The sequence below is a fragment of the Anolis carolinensis genome, chromosome 2, assembly GCF_035594765.1.
Source record: "Anolis carolinensis isolate JA03-04 chromosome 2, rAnoCar3.1.pri, whole genome shotgun sequence".
In the NCBI taxonomy this organism is placed as follows: domain Eukaryota; kingdom Metazoa; phylum Chordata; class Lepidosauria; order Squamata; family Dactyloidae; genus Anolis; species Anolis carolinensis.
This window is the reverse complement of record NC_085842.1, coordinates 177,986,018-178,006,524: the sequence shown is the minus strand read 5'-3', so window position 1 is coordinate 178,006,524 and position 20,507 is coordinate 177,986,018. Positions and strand designations below refer to the sequence as shown.

Here is a 20,507-nt window from a genome sequence, read left to right as displayed (position 1 = left end):
ATTTGTCCACTTTTAATTACTATTTGTAATAAATAAATACCGGTGTCTGGCCGCTGTGTCGGACTGGATGAGGGCTAACAAATTGAAATTGAATCCAGACAAGACAGAGGTCCTCCTGGTCAGTCGTAAGGCTGAACAGGGAATAGGGTTACAGCCTGTGTTGGACGGGGTCGCACTCCCCCTGAAGACACAGGTTCGCAGTCTGGGGGTTCTCCTGGACTCATCGCTGAGCCTGGAACCCCAAGTCTCGGCGGTGGCCAGGAGAGCCTTCGCACAACTGAGACTTGTGCGCCAGCTGCGCCCGTACATTGGGAAGTCTGACTTGGCCACGGTGGTCCACGCTCTGGTTACAGCTCGTTTGGATTACTGCGATGCCTCTACGTGGGGCTGCCTTTGAAGACGGCCCGGAAGCTCCAATGAGTACAACGGGCGGCAGCCAGATTGTTAACTGGGGCGGCTTACAGGGAGCATACTACTCCCTTGTTAAGCCAGCTCCACTGGTTGCCGATATGCTACCGAGCCCAATTCAAAGTGCTGGTCTTGGCCTACAAAGCCCTAAACGGTTCTGGTCCAATTTACCTGTTCGAACGTATCTTCCCCTATGAGCCCACAAGAACCTTAAAATCTTCTGGAGAGGCCCTGCTCTCGGTCCCACCCGCCTCACAGGCACAGCGGGTGGGGACGAGAGACAGGGCCTTCTCGGTGGTGGCTCCCCAGCTGTGGAACTCCCTCCCCAGTGACATTCGGCAGGCCCCATCCCTTTTGGGGTTCAGAAAAAAACTGAAGACCTGGCTATGTACGCAGGCATTTGAAGAATAAGCATGTGTTGGCTTCGACTCGGTCTGAATTACGGCTCTTGTATAACGTCTGGTGGATGAATGGCATAAGCACTTTGCATTGTTTTAAACTTTGTATATTGTATTTTATGACTATTTTATGACTATTTTATGATTGTTTTAACTGTTTGAATCATTTTAGTTTATTGTATATCAGTGTAACGGCATCAATTGCCACTTGTAAGCCGCCCTGAGTCCCCTCGGGTGAGAAGGGCGGGGTATAAATAATTGAAATAAATAAATAAATAAAATTTGTCCTTATTTTTCTCTATGCTGCAGCACACTGTGCATGCATTGTATAGCTGCCACTCTTTGATGCTGACTAAGCTGCATCAAATGGTCCACGTTGATGGGTCCCCGGTGGCGAAGTGTGTTAAAGCACTGAGCTGCTGAACTTGCAGACCAAAAGGTCCCAGGTTCAAACCCTGGGAGCAGCGTGAGCGGCTGCTGTTCGCTCCAGCTTCTGCCAACCTAACAGTTCGAAAACATGCCAATGTGAGCAGATCAATAGGTACCGCTCTGGCAGGAAGGTAACGGTGCTCCATGCAGTCATGTCAGCCACATGACCTTGGAGGGGTCTATGGACAACGCCGGCTCTTCGGCTTAAAAATGGAGATGAGCACCAACCCACAGAGTCAGACATGACTGGACTTAACGTCAGGGAAAACCTTTACCTTTTACCTAGATGGGTCCAAAGCAGGGCTGTAACCGGCGTGGGGTGGGGGGTTAGGGGTTCAACCCCCCCTCCCGCCCCCAAAAATTTTCAGGTTAAAAAAAACCTAGTTTACTTATGAATTTTAACTGGTTAACCATGGGTGTCCCCTGAAGTTTATTTGTCTTGAGTGTCCACTGAAGTTTATCAATGGAGCCTGATTTCTAAATTATTTTGTGTTATGGAACTAGTCTTCATGATTCGCTAAAAAAAAGTTTCAACCCCCCCCCCCCCCCATTTTTTTCTGGCTGTGGTCCTGGTCCAAAGGTTTTTAATTTCAGTTCCCATGTTTCAGATCCTGCACTTTAAATCACTATTCTATATTGGTACTCCCTGATTAGGTGTAAGTATGACATTTGAAATAAAGTGGGAAGAAATGGAACAATTAATGTGTCTATTTTGCATAATATACCTTAATATCGAATGAATTTAAGTAATTAGAATTTGAGAAAACAGAGTATGCAACCTCGGTTACTATGGCTTCAGCAAACTCCCATCAGAAATGTGGGCAATATATGGTGGAGCAAGGATGGTTGAATCTCCTAGTTATCTTCCTTACTGAATGCAAACTTGTAAGGGACAATTCTGTTGGAAGAATCATCAACAACTACGAGGGCTGAATGAAAAGTAATGCCTCCACCTTCGTTATTTGGGTTTGAGTGGGAATATTTTAATAAATCAAATGCAAAAATAATCCTTAGAATCTGCTCTTTAGCTACCACTATTCACTTTTCCACATAATCACCAGACAATTGGATACATTTCTGCCAATGATGAACAAGTTTTCTGAAGCTGTCACAGAAGAAGTCGACACTCTGTTTCCGCAACCAGTGTCTCACAGTTTTTTCAACGTCTTCATCAGAAGCATAATAATGACCCCACAGATCTTCTTTCATTATCAGGAACAGATGGAATTCAGTCAGTGCTAAATCTGGACTGTATGGAGGATGTCGTACAGTAGCGAGATCCAGTCTCTGAAGTTCTGCTGTGGTGGCATGTGAAGTGTGTGGTCTGGCATTGTCATGCTGCAGGAAAACATTTCCATTTTCCTTTCGGACCCTTGTTAGCCATTGTTTCAAAGTTCGCAGCATTGTGATGTAATGCTCTGAATTTATTGTTGTTCCATGTTCAAGGAAATCAACATGGATAACACCATCTGCATCACAGAACATGTTGTCATGGTTTTTCCAGCTGAGGGCTGTGTCTTGAATTTCTTTTTCTGGGACAAGTCTTTGTGTCAATATTCCATAGCTGACTCTTTGTCTCCTGGTCATAATGGTGTACCCACGTTTCGTCTCCTGTCACAATTGAATGGAGAAAGGCATCACCTTCATTCTCGTAACGCAAATTTCAAGTCTGTGCACTTTAATTTCAGGTGTCAGCATCCTGGGTACCCATCGTGCACAGGTCTTCCAATAGCCAAGCAAAGCAATAATGCGACCCACATGTTCTTGTGAAATGCCAATTATGCTTGAAATTTCTCTCTGAGTGATACGATGATCGTCCTGAATCAATCTGTCAATCTTTTGCTTGAGAAACTCGGTGGTTGCTGTCACGGGACGTCCAACTCTTTGTTTGTCACGCAAGTCAGATGTTCCCACCTCAGCATCTTTAAACTTACTCACCCAACGACGCATAATACTCACATCAACACCATCACCGTAAACAGCTTGCATTCTCTGATGAATCTCCTTTGGGGTGACACCTTCTGCTGTCAAGAATTCAATGACTGCACATTGCTTAAGTCGCATTGACTGACCGTCTGCGCAGGGTTCCATACTTCGTACTTTAACAACATAACCGTTCAATGCTAAGGCTTCCTGCCAAATGGAACTGTAGAGGAGTCTACTGAACAAGTCAGTACCTGCCGCATATCAGGACTGCCATCTGTTGAAGAGTTACGAAGGTGGAGGCATTACTTTTCATTCAACCCTCATACACTTGTTCTTGCTACTCTCTTGTTCCCTAGGAATGATATGGTTTTTCCAGAAAGGTATTAGCATCTTTCATATTTCCTACTTGTTTTTTTTTCTTCCTTTGTGAGTCACCTGTCCCAAAAGTAAGTGACTGCCTTTAGTTATAAAAGAAAAAGAACTGGGCCAGATTGAACCACTTCGCTCTCCTCCTGCCTGCTCTTAGAGGAAGGGGCACATGCTGCAATATGCTGTTTCTGTCTTAGGTTAGTTTATAAAGGATCAGTTATTCTTCCTGTTGGAAACTGAAAATGTATTTCCCTGCCCATAATTGTGTTTTTTCAAACTCACCATCCTAAAATGGACAATTCTGCTGTGACTGGAATAAAGGCTCAAACAGACCTGCCATTCCAATAATACTCGCTCATGATTCATCCCCTCTAACAAATTCATGAGTTTATAATGGAAAAGGTCAGAAGAAAAATGTTTTAAAGTCACTTGGTCTAAAATTTTGCACTTGTATTGTTCTACTCGAATTTTTAAAAAAACATGCTCCTGAGTGGATAATCCCTTTCTTATAGATCAGGAAGTTACAAAACAGATAACTTGGTGTTAACAAATATTGAACATTCAGACATTTCTTGGAAATTAGGCAAGTCACACTATCAGCTTTCAAGGAAGGAATCCCCGGTGAGGCAGTAGGTTAAATCCTAGTGCCAGAAGGATGGATGACTTGAAGGTTGGGTTGCTGATCTGAAGGTTGCCGGTTTGAATCCAACCCTGGGAGAGTGCAGATGAGCTCCCTCTATCAGCTCTAGCTCCATGCAAGGACATGAGAGAAGCCTCCCACAAGGATGTTAAAACATCAAAACATCCGGGCGTCCCCTGGGCAGCATCCTTGCAGACGGCCAATTCTCTCACACCAGAAGCAACTTGCAGTTTCTCAAGTTGCTCCTGATATGGAAAAAAAGCTTTCAAGGAAGGTAATAGCAAACATCCTTTGCATAAACCCTGCTGAGAAAACCTTGCAAGTTGAGGTGTATGTCTCAATGCTATGAAATCCTGGGATTTGTGATTTGGTGAGGCACCAGCCCTCTTTGGCAGAGATAGTTAAAGACTTTGTAAAACTACAACTACTGTGATTCCATTACATTGAGACCTGGCTGTGAAACAATATCAAACTGTGTTAACTCTACAGTGTTGCTGTACCCTGGCTCACCATAAAATGAATAATGAATTTCATAATTCAACCTAGACCAGACAAGCCATTAACAGTAATAATTCTACATGTAGTTTCATTCAAACTGAGCACCAGTCTGCTAGCATGAGAAGCTCAAATGTATATGAGCTTGTCCATCCTTACAGGCTGTATCACATTGATTACATCTGCTGATTCATGTGTGGTATCAACATGAATTGGCTAATCTTTTAGTGACAACTTGCAAACTATTTCCCTTCTGCAAATGCATTCCCCATCATCTTCACTACACTTCAACTGCCTGGTGAAACATGCTCTTCTCTTTCGATAGTTTATCATAAGAATAGTACAATAATGTATGTGTACTCATAAATACTCACTAGGAGCCCCTGGTGGCGCTGCGGGTTAAACCACTGAGCTGTTGAACTTGCTGACCGAAAGACTGGTGGTTCAAATCCGGGGAGCGGGCTGAGCTCCCGCTGTTAGGTCCAGCTTCTGCCAACCTAGCAGTTTGAAAACATGCAAATGTGGGTAAATCAATAGGTACCACTCCGGCAGGAAGGTAACAGTGCTCCATGCAGTCATGCTGGCCACATGACCTTGAAGGTGTCTACGGACAACGCCGGCTCTTCGGCTTAGAGCACCAACCCACAGAGTCGGACACGACTAGACTTAATGTCAGGGAAAACCTCTATCTTTACCTTACTCATAAATAAACACAACCAAATTCAATGGGATTCAAGGATTGCAACACAGAGAATGTATCTATCTAAGGTGGTAAAGGTTTGATCCAGCCTAAGTAGGCTGATCCTAAGTTTAAGACACTTCTTCTTAAACTGTTGATCCTGACCCCAAATAGATACCCTTAGCTCCATGTTGGGGGTCATGAAAAATTTGGCAACAATAAAAGATTTCAGGATGCCAGCCATTTACACAAATTTGTTAGCAACAACATGCAGTGTTTGCAATGGGGTCTTCAGCTCTACTCCACAAAAAGGAAAATTGGCCTGTTTAGCAAGGCTAGATATCTCACAAAATTACAAATCGCACAAATCTGTATTATTGAGCCATTGCTGTTGATGTCATGTCAAACTGCCATAAGTCTTCAGTATATGGATACAGTCACAGTTAGAATAATCACCCTGAAATCAATGCAACTTACCCTGTCAGTCTTGCTTAATGTAATATTGATTTCAATAGATTTGTTCAAACTAATTCAGGATCCAACCAAATATAAACAGAAGAGATACAATGAACGTATATAATGCTTATAAAGACTATTTCATGAATAAATGAACCAGTTTTCTCTTCCCAAACAAATCAACCTCTCAAGTCCGGAAGTAAAGACTGATAGTTTAATACTATCAAGTGAACATGTTAGTGCTATTTTAGCATTGATTCCATTAGTTTAGGTAGTAAAGGTAAAGGTTCCCCTGACATTAAGTCCAGTCATGTCCGACTCTGGAGGTTGATGCTCATCTCCATTTCTAAACCTAAGAGCCAATGGTGTCTGTAGACACCTCCCAGGTCATGTGGCCGGCATGACTGCATGGAGCGCCGTTACCTTCCCACCGGAGCAGTACCTATTGATCTACTCACATTTGCATATTTTTGAACTTCTAGGTTGGCAGAAACTGGGGCTAACAGCAGGAGCTCACCCCGCTCCCTGGATTCAAACTGCCAACCTTTCGGGCAGCAAGTTCAGCAGCTCAGCGATTTAACCCGCAGCGCCACCATGGTTAGTTTAATACTATTTTAGTTAGTTTCATACTATTTTAATCACCACTTTCTATATCTTTTTAACCATATGTGTCTTTATTTATAATTTTCTGTATTTTGTAAAACACCTTGAGTCTCAGGTTGGGGAAAACGTGGAGTATGAATAGAGTAAGCAGTGAATTGCTTTTACCCCTTGATCAAATACCAGGCTAACTTTTAGGATGAATATCATATCGTATTAAGATCATTTGAATATATAAACACATATCAAGGGGAATTTGAAAATCCTGATTTTAAATGACTTCCATCTCTAAGACAATTTTGGAAAGAGCTCTCTGTGGAACAGCGTCATCATACCAGTCAGCCAGGGTCTTTGTTTGATCATTCAATGTGCAAATGCGCTCTCCAAATATCAATCTGCACGGAAACTGTCTGAATCACATCTGGTAGTGCTCTGAAGCCGGCTAGCTGGCATTTATAACATGCTCAGCGTCATTCATCATTTCCTTTCAATAGCACCACTTCATCTAGGAAGATAGGCAGTGATAGTCAAAATTAGCTGAAGAAATTAATGCAAACGTTAAAAGAGGATGATTGTGATAGACTTCATCTTCTACTCAGAAACAGAATCCACAACCCACTTTAATCCTTAATGAGCTGCTGCTGGGATCAACATTCCAGGCACCATGTTCTCCAGGAGGAATTGTTAGGAAAAGCATCTAAATAAAGCATTATTGTTAGTGGTCGTCTAGATAGATAGATAGATAGATAGATAGATAGATAGATAGATAGATAGATAGATAGATTTAACTTTTTTATTTCATGTTAAAAGCATTGCATACATAAATAAGTATAAAACTGATAAAATAAAGGGAGCACAAGCAGCTAATTGGTTTTAGACCAAAAACAGGCAACAGCAACTGCATTGTCTGTAGCTTTGAACAGTTCTTCCTCTGTGCACGAGGCAGGGCATGGTGGGCAAGCATACAGTTGATAGGAAAGTTGGAAGTCAACTTTTAACATGCTTTACTGTTTTTGGTAGAACATCCTTAATTTGGATGCATTATTTTTAGTTTTAGTATTAGTAATTTGTATTGTAGTTTAGTAGGAGTTGATGTGCTTTTGTATTGTGTATATTACTTTCACTATTGTACATAAATTTTAGTTAATTAAATGTTATAAAGCAATGCTTTTTTCTTAAACCTACACCTGTTGATAGAATCATAGATTCATCGAATTGTGAGCCATCCAGTCCAACCCACTGCCAAGAAGCAGGAAAATCACATTCAAAGCACCCCAGACAGATGGCCATCCAGCCTCTGCTTAAAAGCCTCCAAAGAAGGAGCCTTCAACACATGCTGGGGCAGAGAGTTCCACTGCTGAACAGCTCTCACAGCTCGGAAGTTCTTCGTAATGTTCAGGTGGAATCTCCTTTCATGTAGTTGGAAACCATTGTTGCGCATCCTATTCTCCAGGGCAGCAGAAAACAAGTTTGCTCCCTCCTCTCTGTAACTTCCCCTCATATTTATATATGGCATCATGTCTCCTCTCAGCCTTCTCTTCTGCAGGCAAAACATGCCTAGCTCTTTAAGCCATTCCTCAAACGGCTTGTTCTCCAGACCCTTGATCATTTTAGTCACCCTCTTCTAGACTCCATAAGCTAGATGGTATTGTCCCCCCCCCCCCCCACCCTGATGTGCGACAGGAAATTGCTGCCAAGTGCGAGAGAAATAAGGTTGAACACTGTGAAAGCCACCCACTGTATGGCTATCAGCCTCCTCCCAGTAGACTTAAATCAAGGAAAAGCTTCATGAGAACCATCACTCCCCTTAATGTTCCCCCAGCAACAGCAAGAATATCCCTGTGGGCAGCAAAATCAGGCAATTCCAACTGGACTCAAAGTCACTTACATTAAAAACATTTCAATACAATTTGAAATCTGCAAATATACAAAACATTAAAACATGGAGCCTCCGGTGGCTCAGTGTGTTAAAGCACTGAGCTTCTGAACTTGCAGACCGAAAGGTCCCAGGTTCAAACCCGGGGAGCAGAGTGAATGCCCGCTATTAGCTCCAGCTTCTGCCAACCTAGCAGTTCGAAAACATGCCAATGTGAGTAGATCAATAGGTACCTCTCCACCGGGAAGGTAACGGCGTTCCATGCTGTCATGCCGGCCACATGACCTTGGAGGTGTCTATGGACATTGCCGCACCATGAGCACCAACCCCCAGAGTCGGACACGACTGGACTTGACATCAGAGAAAACCTGAATTCACAGTTAAAATCCATGAAAACATATTCAAAGCTAAAGCCACAGCACCCCTTAATGTGATCTTTAAAACATTATTCTTTTCAAGCCTATCTGAATAAAAAGCCTGCTGATAGAAGGACAGCAAGGAGGGGGCCATCCTGGCTTCCTTGGGAAGAAGGGAGCTCCAGAGTTAAAGTCCAGCCACTGAGAAGAAAGGCCTGCTCTCTCGTTCCCACCAACGGATGGAGGTGGGACTGAGAGAAGGACCTTTCCTGAAGACCTCAGGGCCTGGGCAGGGTTTTACAAGGATATGTGGTCAGCCAAATAGCCTGAACCTAAGCCATCTAGGACTTTAAAGGTCATAACCAGCATTTTGAATAGTGCATGGTAACAGACTGGCAGCCAGCGGAGCTGCTGCAACAGAGGGGTTGTCTGATCCCTATAGCCAGCCCCAGTTAGCAGATGAAGTTAGTAGCCTTAGTTAGCAGCTGAATGTAAGCTAGCTGAATTTCAGGATCATAGAATCACAGAATAGTAGAGTTGGAAGAGACCTCATGGGCCATCCAGTCCAACCCCCTGCCAAGAAGCAAGAAATCGCATTTAAAGCACCCCCGACATATGGCCACCCAGCCTCTGCTTAAAGGAGAAACTCTCTACCATGTCTATCCTTCCAGTTGATGGACTCCAGTTTGAAAATACGGTGTTGCCAAAAATGCCCCATTCCTGAAAAGTCCACATCACAAGTCCATGGACACCATATTGCCCTGAACTGTTCATCCTACTCTGTAATTTAGCCAAAATGGGAAGGAAGCATTTGAACTGGAAATGTTATGATTGGAGTACTGTGCCCCTAAATATAGCTTTCCTTGTGGAGTTGTAGACAGATTTATCAATTGCATCCAAAATGGGCACAGGCATGACTGTTTATCTAGACTCCTTGACACTTTTCAGCACCATTTCTTAGTGGTGAATAGTGGTGTAAGTGATTTAGCTAGGATGGAAGAAGAAATAGCCATTTCCCAAATTCATGGGACTGCTGGGAAGAACAAATAACAAATTAACTAATTGACTGACTAAAATCTATGACGTCTTTCCAGTAGTGTGGGAGGAGAACAATAGCTCCTAATGTATCAGTTTTGTTTTGACTTTTAGAAACCAACTTCCTAGAAGCTCTGCAATTTTTTCAGAATGCTTTTTCCCCCTCAAAAGTAAACATTCCATTATGTTCCATTATGGGAGAGCAGAAAAACAATAACAAGGCATACTGTGCATTTCCTGAGAAATGTTCAGCACTTTGGTTTTACTGAATGGCTTTTTTTTTTCAGAGATCAGAACTTGTTTTTTTATTCCATGGCTTCCCATCCACAATAGTGTCCTATGTGCCTGTTACTCCCCCACTCGCACCTCATGAACTCCCAACTCTAGTATCACAATTGAACAAAGAGAAGCAGAGCATGGATTTAGATTGTGATAAAGACCTATAAGGAGATAAACTGAAAACAAATGCTAGCACAGCAAGTACTGGAACAGAAAGGTCAGATCAGTTGTGCCCCTACCTTGGGAAGTCAGACTTGGCCACGGTGGTCCACGTTCTCTTTACATCTAGGATAGACTACTGCAACACTCTCTACATGAAGTTGCCTTTGAAGACTGTTCGGAAGCTTCAAATAGTCCAACGAGAGGCAGCCAGGTTAATAACTGGGGCAGCTCTCACATTGTGTCAACTCCATTGGCTGCCTGTTTGCCACTGGGCATAATTCACAGTGCTGGCTTTGGCCTACAAAGCCCTAAATGGACCCGGCCCAGTTTACCTGTACAAATGCATCTCCCTCTATGAACCACCACGGAGATTAAGATCTTCCGGGGAGTCCCTGCTCTCAGCCCCGCCACCATCATAGGCGTGATTGGTGTGGACAAGAGACAGGGCCTTCTCAGTGATTGCCCCTCAGCTATGGAACTCCCTTCCTGGTGAGATTAGATCAACCCCCTCCCTCTTGTCCTTCAGAAAGATGGTCAAGACCTGGCTGTGGAACCAAGCCTTTGGGGCAGTGCAATGAGGCCATAATAGGAAGCTTACTCTGCTAACCGGAGCCAGCATGGTGTCCTGAGTTGGTTTAAACAGCTGATTTTAAAATAAATATAACTGATTTTAATGTTTAATATTTTTAATGTTTTCATGTTTGTGTATAATTATTTTATGGGCTCCGGGCTGTGGCGCAGGCTGGAGAGCAAGCCAGCTGCAACCAGCTGCAATGAATCACTCTGACCAGGAGGTCATGAGTTCAAGGCCCGCTCGGAGCCTATGTTTGTCTTGTCTTTGTTCTATGTTAAAAGGCATTGAATATTTGCCTATATGTGTAATGTGATCCACCCTGAGTCCCCTTCGGGGTGAGAAGGGCGGAATATAAATGCTGTAAATAAATAATAAATAAATAAATTATGTCCCAGCATGGAATGCTTGCCTTATATATGTTGTGCTCCGCCCAGGCCCGTAGCCAGGATTTTGATTCAGCGGGGGCAGGGGAGGGGGGCTTGGATTTTGATTCGGGGGGCTTGGATTTTGATTCAGGGGGGCTGGGATTTTGATTCGGGGGGGGGGGCTGAGTCTGAGTGAGAGAGGATCTACCCTAGCAAACATTTGTATCATTATCATTATCCCAATACCCCCATACATTTGAGCATGGTGATCAGATCATGATATGAATAAACATAACAGTTTAAATAATAAATGTACCACCCTGAGAATTTTGGGGAGGGGCTGAAGCCCCTCAAGCCCCCTCCCCTCCCCGGCTACATGCCTGGCTCCTCCCTGAGTCCCCTTCGGGGTGAGAAGGGCAGAATATAAATGTTTTAAATAAATAATAAATAAACAATCAATAAATAAATCAGCCAAAGGTTGTAGAAGGTGGAGCATGTGAGCCATCTCCTAATTCGTCCTCTTTCTTTTATTGCTGATCCTTTAGTCTCCCTGAACCCCCTTTCAGGTGCCCCTCTTCATGTGTTTTTGATGCTAAAGAAAGAGAACAAAGGGTTGTTGTATGTTTTCCGGGCTGTATGGCCATGTTCTAGAAGTATTCTCTCCTGAGGTTTTGCCCACATCTATGGCAGGCATCCTCAGAGGTCGTGAGGTATGGAGAACTAAGCAAGGAAGGTTATATATCTGTGGGAAGAGAACAAAACCTTTCTTACAAGCAGATACCCGTACTAATCAAATGAGAGTCATCACCCAACTTCCTCCTGGGTACAAGAATACATGGTTCTTCATTTCTGGAGAAAGCCTTTGCTAAAGTAAAGAGGTTGGGTTCTATTGTTGATTGGACTGGAATGGATCAGAAATTAACTTTCAATTGGACTTGTGTGCTGCTCCTTTGAAAGGCAAGCCAGAAGCACTCATTGTTATCAGGCTGCAATAGTGGAGAGGATGGCTCATTCCCAGTTTCTTCTGTGTGTGAAACTTCAAAACTCAATGATTGGGGAGCAGAGGAATGTAATCTTTGAGCCAGAATTAACTTAATTGTCTGAACTACATTTTGTCATTTCAGAGAAGTAAGAAATTTAGAAAATATGACAAGTAGGTAAGGGGCTTGATGGACAAAACATGTTTTTGTAGCTACAATGACAGAAAAACCTCTGGGGACATAAGAAAAAATCTCTGGGGCACTTTGTACATGGCTGTATTTATTGGGATTGCCACTTAACAACATTTGGAGAACCTAGTTCCTAGTTTTACCTTATATGATTCACAGTGAGCATAATGGTCCTTGTCCCCTTACATTTTGCATGGAATCCACTTTCTGATTGGTAATGCACAGTGCTGAGGATTTACCCTAATGCTAAAGAGATTTTGCAGTGGCATCTGGTGGTTTCTATGTCATGAGAGTGAGCCCCTGGTGGTAGCGCAGTGTGTTAAAGCACTGAGCTGCTGAACTTGCAGACCGAAAGGTCCCAGGTTCAAATCCCGGGAGCAGAATGAGCGCCCACTATTAGCCCCAGCTCCTGCCAACCCAGCAGTTCGAAAACATGCAAATGTGAGTAGATAAATAGGCACCGCTCCGGCGGGAAGGTAATGGCGCTCCATGCAGTCATGCCAGCCACATGACCTTGGAGGTGTCTATGGACAATGCCGGCTCTTCAGCTTAGAAATGGAGATGAGCACCAACCCCCAGAGTCGGTCACGACTGGACTTAACGTCAGGGGAAAACCTTTACCTTTTAGGAGAGTGAATCCATTCTAGATTCTCACTAGTGTTGAATGAGCTATCCGAGGTGCTATAACTATTTAAGCCTAAGGTTCAGTACCATGGAGAGCATCTTTAAAGCCTGGATGAATAGCATCTCGGAATGGATTCACCAGCTAACCATCAATAGCACTGAGGGAGTTGTTTCAAGAAGGGTTATCAGAAAGATAGAATTACTAGGTGAAATAGCAATTATTTTAAAAGTTTGATAAAATAAAGAGTGTTTTTGTTTTTTGTTCTTTTGGTTTTTTTGCACTGCTAAAAGTGCAGGAGACATTCCAGTATTCCACCTAGTTACCCTTGCAAGAGTATTTTGAATACTGAACACTGCTACTAACATTGTAGGAAAATAGTGCTGATGCTATGTGAAGAATGCATTAATTCTATTATTTCATATTTTCTGCTTCCTCTCTAACGCCTACTCACTTCCCTTTGGATTTCTTCTGATTACTCACAGCACATGTATATGTATATACAGACATACACAGTGTGTCCTGATGTACTTGCAGACCCCCCAGAAAGATATAAATATCTCTTGTGAGATTCCCATTGTGAACAGTGAAGATGCACTCTTTTAGGAACAGATCCTTCTGTTTTCTTTTTATACTTGCTTTGAGTCACTGGAAGCTGTCCATAAGAATGAACATTGCTTCCTTTTTAATTCAAATGGTTTGTGCCATGTTATTTTGCCTAGCAAGACTCAGGCGACTGTTGACATGAAAAATGGTCTAGTTGATATGATGGTTAAAGCAAACTCAAAGGCACCGTATAATTTAGGCCATTTTAGTTCACTGGTGCTTGACTGCCTGTTTGGCAAGCGAGGATGTGCATTAGTGCTGTGTCAGTATATGCCCATTCTGACTCTGACAGCTGAAGAATCATTGGGCCAAATCCGCAATACAGAGTTAAGCCAAACCTCTCCATTGGTTTGCTATCATTGCAGTGCTGTAGGTGCCATATGATGCCAAGGAAGACAGACGTTATTTATATCACATATAGTGCAGGCTTTGTATGAGAGTCGCCCCCCCCCCCCCAAAAAAAAAAAGAAGTCATCATGCCCCCACTCTGGGACTTAATTTGAACCACAGCTGAAAAACATTTGACTCTCAAATTTATTTTCAGTTCATTGTTTGTAAAAATATGCAAAGTAATAATACAGCTGAAAACACTTTTAAGCAAATGTGAGTCCCTTTATAGAGCTGCTGTGGTATAGTGGTTTGACTAACAGTAACACAAAGGAAAGGGCCGGGCTGTGGCGCAGCTGGCTAGTAACCAGCTGCAATAAATCACTACTAACCGAGAGGTCATGAGTTCGAAGCCCGGGTCGGGTTACACCCCCGACCATTAAATAGCCCAGCTTGCTGTTTACCTAAGCAGCCCGAAAGACAGTTGCATCTGTCAACTAGGAAATTTAGGTATGCTTTATGCAAGAGGCTAGTTTAACTAATTTACAACACCATAAAACTGCCAGCAGCATGTGGAAAGGAATGAGGAAGTACAGCACTCAGTGTCACTTGTGGATGATGAAGCAACAGCTCCCCTATGGCCGGAATCGAGCATACCCTCATGAAGCTGGAAATGTTAAAATTGCCTCTGTGTGTGTCTGTACTGTACGTTGTTTGTCTGATGGCATTGAATGTTTGCCATATATATGTTCATTGTAATCTGCCCTGAATCCCCTTCGGGGTGAGAAGGTTGGAATAGAAATACTGTAAATAAATAAATAAAGAGTACTCTGGAGACCAGAGTGCAAATACCTGTGGAAACTCACTGGATGACTTTGGGCAATTCTCTCAGCCTCAAGCGGAGGGAAAACCCCTCTAAACAAAACTCAATGATAGTGTCACCATAGGTCAGAAATGACTTGAAGATACAATGACAACAAAGTCCATTACCCTCACTTGTAAGTGAATTCCCTTGTCAATCTGTAATGAAAAGTCAGTGGTTCGGTATAGTTTTCTGGCTCAGTCTCAGCTCTACATCTACCGGTATCTCATTTTTTTACCCTGTAAGAGCCAAATAGGAAAAAATCCTGGAGAAAAATCTGATGGCCAATAGAATCCCTGATAAATTAGCCATGAATAGAAATTGGTTAAGAGAACCAATATATATTGTGGTTTGAGTACTAGATTAGGTCTCTGGGAGACCAGAGTTTGAACCCTTGCACTCAGCCAAGGTAAACAACTACTGTGAGTTATCCTAGCCACAGCAAATCACCTCTGAATAAATATTGTAAAAAAAACCCCTATGACTTGGTGGGTATAGGTTGGAAATGACTTGAAATGACAACAATGAATTAATTACCTAGTACACTACCTATTCCACATTTACGGGGTCTTTCTCTGGAATTGTTTGAGTCTCAAGATGGAGAGAGTGCCCCAATAAGTCTTAATAAACCATGATTCTGAAATCATGGAGACACATGCTAGGGTTGCACTTTCCTAGAATTACCGTAACTCTGCTTTCTTTATACTATATATTGTTTTTAATGCAGTTTGCACTTGTACACTAGTTCTGGAGGACATGAATATGCAGTTACAAGATGTATATCACCATAAGAGGTTGACAGGTTATAGTGGTTTGGAAAAAAACAAGTCCCTCCTGATTTTTCAGTAGTGTGTCTGCTACATAACTCAGGAAAAGGTTAAACTTGTTCTAAAGAGACCTCTTTGTCTATTTACCACACAAAACTGTTTCAGACTCTTCCCAATGTCATTATGCCCAGTATTTATCTTAATAAATATAGGTTCTCCACACCACGTTGATTTTATGGCCTGCCAAAATTATATACCGTATATACTCGAGTGTAAGCTGATCTGAATATAAGCTGAGGCACCTAATTTTACTGGGAAAACTAAGCTGAGGGTGGGAAATGCAGCAGCTACTGGTAAATTTCAAAATAAAAATAGATACCAATAAAATTACATTAATTGAGACATCAGTAGGTTAAATGTTTTGGAATATTTATCATATTTCAAAGAAAATCAGTAAACTAGCTCTGTAAGTGGAAAAGTAGGGTCAACAAAAACAATATGGCATTAACTTAATAATAATAATAATAATAATAATAATAATAATAATAATAACAACAACAACAACAACAACAACAACAACAACAACAAACTTCATTTGTACGCCACCCTATCTCCCCATGGAGACTCAAGTCAGCTTCCAACATAGTAATAGGCATAAATTCAATTCCTATATAAACAATGCAGAGTTAAATATAGATCTATATTTATATATACTAATTTCACATATGCATTTTCCCTTGAAACATTTGCAAATCCTCTTTTTATATAGGTGCATTTCCCTCCTGCAATATTTGCATGTTTATATCTATCCAGACATCTCTATATGCGTGTGTGCATGCATGCATTTCCCCTGCAATATTTGCAATCCATATATATATATATATATATATATATAGAGAGAGAGAGAGAGAGAGAGAGAGAGAGAGAGAGAGACATACAATTATATATGTAAGGTGAAAAGGCATATATAAAAATGTATACATATAGATACAGATATACAAGTACATGGAAATCTCTAGATACCTATATGTATATAGGATTTGCAAAGACTTGCAAACATATGAGGGGAAAATTCATATATAAAATTAATGTAGATAGATAGATAGATAGATAGATAGATACAAATATTTAGGTACATAGGGATTGCAAAGGCTTACAAGGAGAAATGCCTATATCTCTGTAGCAGAGATTAACAAATATTTCAGGGGGAAATGCTTTTCTAAGATTAATGGGTATATTATATATATTCTTCTTCCTGACTTGCAAGGGCTTCTGTCTCTTTTCAAAACATTCCCTTGGTTAAGAGGGAGGGAGGCTTTGGAAAATAAAACACACTGATAAAGGAGGAGATAAATATATCATATATTTCAAGCAATGGCCTCAGCTTGACTTTGACCGCCTTATAAGCCAAGGGAGGCTTTTTCAGCTCATAAAAAGGGCAGAAAAACTCGACTTATTTTCGAGTATATAGGGTACATATAGATGACTTGTTATCCTACATGGAATGCAAGGAGGATAGTGTGGTTTAGTAACTAGCGCAACTCTGCCCTGTTGATCTTGCACTAGCTCTCTTGACTCATAAAGCAGACTTGCAGTTGACCCATAGGCTTCTGGAAGCCACTGCTGGCACCAGCAATTAGTAGTGAACTCAAAATTGCCACGGAAAGAGAGGACTTCTCAGTTTATGGCTACGAATGGAAGAGCTACTTGAAATCCTGTCAAGCTTAAATGGATCCATGCATACTCTGGGTAGTAATATCTCTCTCCAGGGCTAATGGCATCTAGAACTTGCTGGTAGTGAAGTAATTTCTGTGTGTTCACAGGCTAGAGCTGTGGGGTGGACATAATGTTCCCCCCAAAGGTTGTTGGATCTCAATTCCTAACCAGCAGTGATGAAGAATGCTGGAACCTGCAAATATTTGGAGGACAATAATGTTTTCCACCCATGGCTTAAGGCTTAAAGACTTACTGAGTTGGATCCATTTTGTAAAGATACTTAAAGGATACTGAAAGATGTGGGATTGAAGGGAGCCATGACTGACATGAGTCACTGATTTCAGTGGACACCCTATAAATATGACTAAATCTGTGTTAAAGCCATGTTGACCTTCAATCTAAAGCTCATATCCTAAATCTAATTACTAGCCCAAATAAGATTTGGTTGTTAATTGCCTGCAAGCCATCTTCAGTTTATGGTGAACCTATGAATGAAGCAGCTCCAAGTCACTCTATCCTCAACTGCCCTGCTGATGAAACCTTGAGAACCTTTGACTTCCTTGATTAGATCCATCCATTTGTAATACAATCTTCCTCTTTACTCACCGCCTTTTACATTATGAAGCATTCTTACCTTTTCTAGATTTGTAAATAGTTTTTATTAAAGATTTTGACAATAAGATAAAAAGAAGGGATAGATAGGTAGGTAAATATAGGTAGGGTATTGGGGAGGGGGGTTGGTGAGGGGGATGTCGTAAAAACAACGTAGGGGGGAAAGAGTAAGGAAAGAAATAGAGAAAAAATAAAAAATGAAAAAAGGAATAAAAATAGGAAGAGGGAGTTGTACTTCCATTCTTCTTTATAATGGTGTAAAAACAGGGTTCTGTATTGTCCTTTAATTTTCTCCTTTCCTCTGTTTTTTTTTTTAATGTGATGGTGTTTTGGTCTGCTCTTTTCATTGAACTAGATTAGCATCTTTATTTTATTCTCTTTCAACCATTCCTTGAAAGGAGTCTAATCTGTCGTTTTGATATGTGTATCTTGTGATTGGAAATCAAGAAAGTCAATTCATCCATGTTCTTAATATCTAACGGTTTCTCTATCCATTCCACACTCCGGCGAACACAATTCTTGCCACCATTGTTAAATAAGTAAATAGTTTGCCTTTGTTTATTTCCCATTCAATATTAGTCATCCCTAATAAGAAGAGTTCCGGTTTCAATGGAATCTTTACTTTCAACATTTTTTGGCATAATTTGTGGATTTCTTTCCAGATTTTGCTTGCTTTCAGGACCACCACATACAGTGAAAGGTTCCTTTGCATTTCCCACACTTCAACATTTGTAATTTAGGTCTTTTGAGCATTTAGCAAGCTTCTGGGGGGTCATGTACCATTGGTGCATCATTTTTAGCCAATTTTCTTTCAGATCGTATGAATAGGTATATTTTAATTTTTTGTTCCATATTATCTCCCATTCATCCAACATTATTGTCCTGCCTATGTTCCTTGCCCATTTAATCATGCATTCCTTAATTTCTTCTTTTTCTGTAATCCACTCTTGGAGTAATCTATAAATCTTAGTGATTATTTTTTCCCCATTTGAAAGTTTTTTTTCCCCTAAGGTCGTCACTTTCTCTGTGAAGCCCACTCTGATGTCTTTTTTGAAGTCTTCTTTTATTTGTCAATGTTAGAACCATGATATATATATTCCCAAACTGACGTTTTAATTCTTCTTGAGATTTTATTTTAAATTCCTTGTACTCCTCCTTCAGAATGTCACGATATATGGGCCATGTATTCCAGACTAGCCCCCTTCTCTGGCATGCTTCCTAGGAAGATATCCATAAAGGAGTTTTGCTGTAGAGTCTTCCTTTGTATTTTTCCCAAATCTTTAATAGGGCAGAGTGTACGAAGTGATTACCAAAATTTTTCTTGCCTTTTCAAGAGAACCCACTCTTTTCATGATATGACCAAAGTATAGTGGCTTCAGTTTAGTTCTCCCCACTTTCGATAAACTCAAATCAGTTACTGAATCAGAATATATTATTGATTTTAATGATCCTGCTCTACTGTTACCCCACACAATCATGGTACTTCAGTTATTCTGTGGCTTCAGTAGGAATTTGCACCTTATTTCAAGAGTAATCTGCAAGTCAGGACCAGCGATGAGACAGTTTTCTTATCATGGTTGCCACTTAAACTGAGTTTATGAACTTATCTTAAGCTGGCTGATAGGAGGAGAAGAACTCCTCCTATCAACACAGCCCGGGCTGTGGCGCAGGCTGGTTAGCAGCCAGCTGCAACAAATCACTCTGACCAAGAGGCCAGCTCGGAGCCTGCGTTTGTCTCTGTCTTCGTTCTATGTTAAGGCGTTGAATGTTTGCCTTATATGTATAATGTGATCCACCCTGAATCCCCTTCGGGGTGATTAAGGCGGAATATAAATACTGTAAATAAATAAATAAATAAATTTTTGATGTTTTCTGTAAACATGGTCTTTCATGGGCATGTGAATGTGTGTATTTCAGGAGACACAAGGTGTATCGAGAGGAGCGCAACCTCACCTTGGACTCCATGGTTCAACTCAGACAGGAGGCAAGTTGGCTCCAGTTTCACCTCGGCATCAATCGCCAAGCCCTGTATCCACGGGACAGCCCAGCTATTGACCAACTTTTGGAAGACGTACAAGTTTTGAACACCGTCAGTGCTGGTAACTATTTTATTACAAAAATTAAAGGAAAAAATAATAAGGAATAGGAAGAAAAACTGATAGTAAAATAATAATGGATGAAACCAAATGAAATCCTTCCAGCTGTGAAACTGATGCCATCAGTGGAACTCATAGGAAGTATTTGCCTCCTTTCCCTCAGGATGTTGTTGTTTTTGTTGTTATTGTTGTGTGCCTTTAAGTTATTTCTGACTAATGCAACTCTAAGGAGACTTTATCGTGGTTTTTGGTTACCTGAGACGCTGTGAGTCGCCCATTGTTGCCTATGACCGAGCAGAGAATCCAGCATTTAAAGCACTATACCAAATCTGTTCTACCTCAGCCCTCCAAGATGGTTTTAATAAGATGTAAATGTTGAACATTGCAAGAAAAAGTCTGTTGTGTGAGTGTATTTCAACTGTTGAATTGCACTTTGGGAGAGGCTAGTCAACGTATAACTAATAATAAATCCCTTACTTATTCCTTCTGGCTGGGAAGCAATAAATTAAATTGGATATTTTTCCCTACGTACAGTAGAGTCTCACTTATCCAACACTCACTTATCCAACGTTCTTGATTATCCAATGCTTTTTTGTAGTCAATGTTTTCAATATATTGTGATATTTTGGTGCTAAATTCGTAAATACAGTAATTACAACATAACATTACTGTGTATTGAACTG

General features: G+C 41.3%; 1 protein-coding gene across 1 annotated transcript in view; it reads left to right on the top strand.

The window, feature by feature from the left end:
• Positions 1-20,507, top strand: part of fam20a (FAM20A golgi associated secretory pathway pseudokinase) — a 98,625-nt gene that overhangs the window by 30,317 nt on the left and 47,801 nt on the right. The window contains exon 2 of the mRNA XM_003224706.4: positions 19,646-19,827. Within this exon, the coding sequence (XP_003224754.2) occupies positions 19,646-19,827 (182 nt within the window). The remainder of the gene's footprint in view (positions 1-19,645; positions 19,828-20,507) is intronic.